Source organism: Acanthisitta chloris, unplaced genomic scaffold (genome assembly GCF_000695815.1).
Source record: "Acanthisitta chloris isolate BGI_N310 unplaced genomic scaffold, ASM69581v1 scaffold5719, whole genome shotgun sequence".
Lineage (NCBI taxonomy): Eukaryota > Metazoa > Chordata > Aves > Passeriformes > Acanthisittidae > Acanthisitta > Acanthisitta chloris.
In genome coordinates this window covers 507-8,170 of record NW_008691846.1, presented here as the reverse complement: position 1 = coordinate 8,170, position 7,664 = coordinate 507, and the positions used below count along the sequence as shown (strand labels likewise).

Below are 7,664 nucleotides of genomic sequence, written 5' to 3'. Positions count from 1 at the left end.
AAAAAGGCGGGCCACCTGCCACTGTCAATTCTGCATAAGCCACAAGTCTCCTGATTTGGATGTCCTAACGTTATGCCAGTCTTGTGAACTCATCTTCTTCCCACCATCTGTCCATGAGGGACTGTCAGGTGTGACACCCCAACTGACTGAGCACATAATTGGCTTTACAAGTTTGCTCCTCTAAGATTCTGTTCAGTAAGCTTTGTGATGGTTGCTTTATATAAGTTCATATCTTTAAGCAAGTTCTAGAAAACTGAACTGTTGATATCCAAACACTGTATGCAATGTAAAGAAACATATATGGAAGCCTGCAGCAGAGACACTTGGAGTTAATCACCTGCTCTCCATCCATGTAAGGCTCAGAAATATGGTAACGTGTAACAGAAAACTTGCCAGCACCATAGGGCTTCACTGCAGGAGTCTTTTTCATTTCCAAATTCTAGGAAGAAAAGTTCAACAACAGCTGTATCACAGAACAGTATCTCTAGCAAAGCATCTAAACCTAAGTGATCTGTACACTTAATTAGTATTAAAAGACATCCACTGCACCAAATTCTCTCCTGAAAATATTGTTAAAACTTTATATAGACTTAATAAATCACATCAGCACAAGGCAGATCTAGAGGGCTTTAACAACTGAGAGCAGCCCCTCCACACAGACTGGGATTCATCAGTGTCATGTTTCAAAAGCATTAACTGAAAAGCACTTGAGTTTAATGCGCTAATAGAAATTCCACTAACAACAGCTGTCACACCTCAGAGCAGGGCAACCACAGACCCCCATATAATTATACCTAACAGCAAAGTAACACTTCTCAAGTACAGACTTGCTTAGGAAAGTCAGAGCCATTATGTCCAATTTATTAGCTGAACAGAGAAAAGAGCCTTTTTTTGTAACCTCACTGAAAAGTGCCTATCTATGCTAAGTCATTGAGGTTCTTAAAGCTTTGTGTACACTACCACATTTCAACTCCTTTCCAAAGGTTTGAAGACTGAGCAATCAAACTCCCCCTCTTCTTTGGCTCAGTCTGATGTTCTCAGCAGTGAGACAGACAGGCTAGGGAACTCTGTATCTGCAGAGCCTGCCTTTGTACTTCCTAACATCTCCTCCATTATTTTTTTTATCAGCTTCTTTCACAGATTTTCTCCTAAAAAGGAATTCTCATCCACATTAAGTAAACCAGCAAGTATCATACCCTGAGGGCTTTAAAACTAACATGACCGTAAACAAATGTACATACACAGAGAGTAGCATTAAGTCTCAGGAATATCTTAAACTTATCTCTACACAAAAGGAGGTATACAAAATTTCAGTATTGATTATCACTTGCTATTTTATAAAGACTGGAGAAAGTGAAGTCCTTAAATTAAAATCATAGAATTCTTTAGGTTGGAAGAGACCTCTAAGACCACTGAGTCCAACCATTAACCCAGCACCGCCAAGTTACCACTAAACCATGTCCTTAAGTGCCATATCCACATATCTTTTAAACACCCCTAGGGATGGTGACTCCGCTTCCCTGGGCAGTCTGTTCCAGTACTTGACAACTCTTTCTTGTGAAGAAATTTTTCCTCATATCCAACCTGAATTTCCCCTGGTGCAACTCGAGGCCATTTCCTCTTGTCCTATTACTTGCTACCTGGGAGAAGAACCAATTCCTACCTGGCTACAACCTCCTTTCTGCACCTACGCAGAACCTCTGTGAAATCAAAGCAGCACAAAGGGAGTACCAAAGTCACCCCTAAAATGGACAGACTCCCCAACAGCCTTGGGTGCTGGTGTCCTGTCATAGCTAAACAGCTTACCCTTCAAGAAACAGAAAATGGAGGGGGTAAAAAGAAAACAAAAACCCAAAACAAAAAAAAACCCCACAGATAAAAATATAAAACTTTATATTACAGAACTAAACCAAATGCTACTACTGCATCATTATGACAGAAGGCTGAGGAGGCATGTACATCTGAGAAAGATCATTGCAGAATTTAACACCATGGTGGTTATTACATGAAAATGAGATCATAACAGTTTAAAAAGGCATTAACAAAAATAAAATCTCAGATGACAAGAAATAAAATTCACATGTAACAAGAGAGCAGAAATTTTAAAAAAAAGAAAACTAACAAAGCTTTGTAGTAAGAAGTCTCTAATACATAATTCATTAGTTCTTCTGAGTTTTGCTAAACCACTCTCCTTGAAATATGTGAATACCAACTTAGGATATCCTGTTGTGAAGAGTTAAACCAATAGATAAGTCATTACACTATATAGTACCCTGAAATTGTGATCACTATTGCATCATGGATACATACCTCAAAAGGATGTGGTGGAGGGGGTGGGAGGCTTGCAACTTTGGCTGCTCTTTGTCTTTCCACTTCCAGAGCATGTTTACGTGCATCTGTTCGTCTTGGGGGGGGGAGGAATAACAAACACATGTAAATCCACCAAAAATAAAACAAACAAACCAACCACAAAAGAGAGAAGGAAAATTATTCAAGCAATAGTGACAGTACTGTGCAAAATAAAAAGCAAACCTAAAAATTAACAGATTCTAGTGTACCTGCACTGAATGCTCGGGACATAGGGATGGATAAACACACTGAAAAGTCAACAGAACTTAGGCTGGAAGTAGCACTAAAAACTAATTTCTTCAAGTCATGCATAAATGTTAATATTCACAAGCTTCTGATGAACAATGCAAAAATCCCTCGAAGGGCCATGTCACTTCAACATATTTTAATTGCTTGTGTGTAGACAGAACTATTTAATCAACAGGTCTGAGCTTTACTCAAGCACAACTGTCCACAAGAGGACACACATCATTTTTCATGCCAGCTCCAGTTTGGCCCAATCTGCTTAATTAAAAAAAAATCCTTTGAAGGAGACCATGTCAAATGCCCTAGGTCCTTTTTTTCGAGTGGGTAACTCTGCATCTGGAGCTGGCCTAAGAGCATTTCATTTCCTACGTCACTGACCAGCTACCAGACAACAAGCCAGACTGAAAATAACGCTATAGAGATGAAAGGCATCCCACTCATGGAGAGTCTGCAGGCCAGTGTGCATCCCTGACATTTTTGTGGGGGTTTTAAAACTACAGTTCTTATCAAAATCCACAAGCTTTGTCCATGAGTGTTAATTCTCTAACCCATAAAATCTCAAGATTGAAAGAAGCATTAAAATTTGTGCCTTTCACCTTGTGACACTGTAAAATGCATTCTCAATTAAACAAAGTAACTGTTGCATACCGAGTTTGCTCATGAAGTAATTTTTCTTTTTGCTGCTTCTGCTCCTTCAGAGCTTTTCTGTGTCTCTTCTCTGCCCTTTGCTTCCTTTCCTCTGCTTGCTTTGCCAGAGCTTCTAAGTCAGGTTCCTTAACAACAAAATATTTAAAACATTTTATACAGGATTTTACTCACTTCTCATACTATCAGTGTGATATTTCAAATTACATGCTGCTGGTAAGAGGCACAAGCTCAAAATTACTTTATTCTGTATTAGGGTAAAAATACTAATACCTTTTCCTCTCCACCATCTTTATTATCTTCTCCTCCATCACCACCAGCAGCAAATCTGCCACATTCCCCAGCCAATCTAAGCAAATATTCATCTAGAAATCTTAGCAATGTTTCTGTTGATACATTTCTTTATGATTAGTTCCAGACTTGCTCACAAACACACCCATTCTAGCATTGGAAAGGGCTTTACAAAGAAGTTGATTTAAAGACACTGAGATATGGAACAGCATAATGCTATTTTACTTGGGTTAAAGACCTTGACTTATTGAGGAAGTAAAAGTCTGCAAAACTCATGCAAGAAATCTCTACCACCACTGACTGATTCCTACAAACCTAGCTCAGTGTCAAATCCATAGGAAATTTCTACCCAACAACCTCAATGATCTCTCAAAAGAGAGACTACAAAAGTTACGGGATTTTAAAGTAAGTTAAACCAGTTTATAGGTGCAGAATTAAAAAGTGACACCAGTTTGAAGTCTAAGCAAAGGCCTCTGAAGCCCATAGCAAGGCTCTCCACATCACTTGAGCACTGAAGGGAAAAAAAAAGCTAAGTTTATTTTCCTAACCACAGACAAGATAGAGGGTAAATAAAAAGTTTCTGTATTACTGGCATAACTGAGACAATGAGTCAATTTACTCAAGTACACACATACACATGTATACAACTTAACGCAAACAAAATAACTTCAAAGTCTGCACAGCAAAAGCCTTTCAGATATACCTGTAGGCCTGTCCTGTGGAAAGGTATCTACAAAAAAGTACATAGCCATTTCTAAAAAGTTTCCATTCTTAAGAAGCTGTCTGTTTAGGTATTAGGATTCCAAAATCAAGAACATAAAAAACCCCCAACCAAACAAACAGTATTTCTAGAACAGCAAAACTTTTTTGATAATATGTGCTGGTTTTGGCAGAGTTAATTTTCTTCCCAGTGGATTGAAGTTGTCTGAACACAGGGTTGGTAACGCAGAGCTGTTTTTGTTAATGCTGAGCAGACTTTACAGTGAGTCAAGACCTTTTCTGCTTCCCATGCTGCCACGCTGGCGAGGAAGTTGGGGGTGCATGGGAGACTGGGAGCAGACACAGTTAGGACAGGTGACCCAAACTGACCAAAGGGATATTCCATACCATATGACATCATGCTCATTATATGAAGTGGGAGGAGGAAGGAGGACATCTGGAGGGATGGCATTTATCTTCCAAAGTCACTGTTCTGCATGATGAAGCTCTGGAGATAGCTCAACACCTCCTGCCCATGGGAAGCACTGAATTAATTCCTTATTTTGCTTTGCTTGCATGTATGGCTTTGCTTTCCCTATTAAACTGTCTTTATGTCAACCTCTGAGTTTCCAGGCTTTTACCCAGCTGATTCTCTTCCCAGCCCTGCTGATGGGGGAGTGAGTGAGCAGCTGTGTAGGGCTTGGCTGCTGGATAGGGTTAAACCATGACACAATAACATTAAGCTGACTTACATTCTCCTTGGCCTGTCGGTGACCCTCACCAATCGCTCTCAAGCTTGATAAATACAGTTCTTCTAGGGCTTTCATCTTCTCCTCCTGTGCTTTCTGCCATTCAGCTCTCAGTGCCTCCTCTAACTGATGTAGTTGTTCCTCTTTCCTCTGCTTCACCTTCTGTCTTATCTGCGAGGCGATATACTTCTGTTGCTCTCTAACCTGCAGAAATAGCATTTTTGTCAGCAACCCAAGACAACACAATAGTTTTTGAAGAAAGACTTTCCCCAACATAGTCTACCCTCCTTCCAGCTTTCAGTCTCATCTACTATTCCATTAACAATCTGTCCAGAAAGTATCTTTAAAGTTGCTGTTACCTTTTTTCCAAAATGAATATACAAAATAATAATCTTAGTTATAAGCTTCAATTAAAACCTAAATAGCAATATACAACTGAAACAAATTGCAAAAACTGCTCTGAATGTCCTTCCCTCCAAAAATACAACACAATTTATGAAAGACTCCTATTACAATGCTATATGGTTTAAAGAAAATTAAGACCTATTCTGATAAATTAAAGCCTGTTTACTAAGTTTTTATTGTCCACTTTGTCAGTAAAATGCTCTTCACTAAAGACAAAAAACCTAAGAAAATAGCTCAAGAAGGGTAAAAGATTAGTACAAAGTAAATGACTTAAAGAAAGGTATTTATTTTTGAAGATGTGAAAGACCTGAACAGCTTGTGAAGAACTAAGCAGAGGAAGGTTAAGAAAAGGAGAAAAAAACCTATGGCCTAACAGCAGAACAGAAACAAAAGAAAGATGAGATGATCAACACACATGTTCTAAACAACATAAAGGTACTCAGACATTCTAAAAAGAGCAGTACTTCAGGCATTTAGAGCTATGACATATTGCAGCAATTCAGTTTGCCTAGTAGAAAGCTGTAAAGTTCTGTATTAGGCATAGTTGTATTATTTGTTCTACATGGTCACTGAGAAAACACCTGGAACACTGTAAGAGGTTGGAAACCTTAACACAGGTGGCCTATCAGAACAGAGAAAAGTGCGTGTTCATAACCAAATAAAAATGGTAGGGAAGATGTTCTGAAACAGGGTCCCATGTGAATCTAACAAACAGAGAAGGTATCACCAGAAAAATATGCACTTAATAGTAAATAAACATGAGAAAATGAAAGTAATTCACAAACTAAATCATTAGGTTTTACAAGGCTTGGGGAAGAGTGGCTGGAAAGGTGCCTGGAGGAAAAGGCTGGGGGAGTCGGTGCTGGTGGACAGCGGCTGAACATGAGCCAGCAGTGTGCCCAGGTGGCCAAGAAGGCCAATGGCATCCTGACATGTATCAGCAATAGTGTGGCCAGCAGCACCAGGGCAGTGATTATCCCTCTGTACTCAGCACTGGTGAGGCTGCACCTCAAATCCTGTGTTCAGTTTTGGGTCCCTCACAGTAAGACAGACACTGAGGTACTGGAGCTGGGGGAGGGTCCGGAGCACAAGTCTTATGAGGAGCAGCTGAGGGAGCTAGGGGTGTTTAGCCTGAAGAAGGCTCAGGGAGGCCCTCAATTGTGCTGAGTTAATGAGCGGACTTGACAAACTTAGAAGTATTTTCCAACCAAAACAATGATTCCACAATATTTACCCTGAAATTTAATTTACATGAAATAATTTTTCAGCTAATTTTCTTAAATTTGCTCCATCATTAAACAAAATACAAAACTCGTGAAAACACAGGCATACTTGTTGCAGCCTCAGTTTTCTTCTTCTTTCGTATTCTTCTTTCAGAAGCATGGCTTCTTCATTGGGACTAAGCCTCAATTTTCCAGCTGTTGCAACTTTCCTCTTCATGCTTGGATATGCCAAATAATCAGCTTCTATAAGAACAACACAAAACCCACACAAATTAGCGTAAGTTACACAGGTAAATCAGCTATAAAACCATTATTGCCATAAACCTACCAAACCTATCATTGTATCCAGGTGTGCCAGCTACAACTGTTTACATCTCTTCCAAGTGACAGGTGAACTTGATGATCTTAGAGGTCTTTTCCAACCTTCCTAATTCTATGATTCTAATTACGATCCACGATATTGTCTTCGTCAGAGTCACAAAAGGCACTGCTTTTGAAGACATATGCTACCTACCCACAATAGTATCATATTCCCTGTCTACACTGTGGAGCAGCCATGCAGATTTGCAAAGTCCACAGGGAATGTCATTCCACTGCTGGGAAGGCTAAAAACAACTACCTCACATACTACTGAGAAGCAAACCACACAGGTGTGCTTAGGGTGTGCAGCAGGCTGGTCACTTAGGTGATTTGTACTGAAATATTATTATACTCATTGAGAGAGGATATAACAGCAAGTGTGTGAATGTTTTTGGCTGCAGCCCAAGGTTTCCTGGCTTGAGGGCTGTGAAACTAACAACAGTCTGGATGCTAAGCATTTCACTAAAACCTTAAAACTGCTCACTGACAATTTTTTGTCTGAATTTTCTTAACCAGCCATTTCAAATTATGTTTCCCTGTAGATTTTACTGTGGGACCACGACCTGCTGCTTCTACAGTTTGCTTCCCATTTTCCTTACTATTATACTTTTCATCTGCACAGAAAAAAAAGAACCCACAAAAAAAAACCTTGGTCAATCTGATGCCCAGCCCGGTCCAAAATTCCCTCCCCCATTCT

At 39.6% G+C, this 7,664-nt stretch overlaps 1 protein-coding gene across 1 annotated transcript in view; it reads right to left on the bottom strand.

Annotated features, from left to right (window-relative positions):
* KIAA1731 (KIAA1731 ortholog) overlaps window positions 1-6,824 on the bottom strand; it is a 39,237-nt gene extending 32,413 nt beyond the window's left edge. The window contains exons 1-5 of the mRNA XM_009082381.1: window positions 6,717-6,824; window positions 4,983-5,183; window positions 3,244-3,368; window positions 2,311-2,404; window positions 338-439 (exon numbers count right to left, since the gene is read on the bottom strand). Of these exons, the coding sequence (XP_009080629.1) occupies window positions 338-439; window positions 2,311-2,404; window positions 3,244-3,368; window positions 4,983-5,183; window positions 6,717-6,824 (630 nt within the window). The remainder of the gene's footprint in view (window positions 1-337; window positions 440-2,310; window positions 2,405-3,243; window positions 3,369-4,982; window positions 5,184-6,716) is intronic.
* Between the last annotated feature and the right edge of the window lie 840 nt (window positions 6,825-7,664).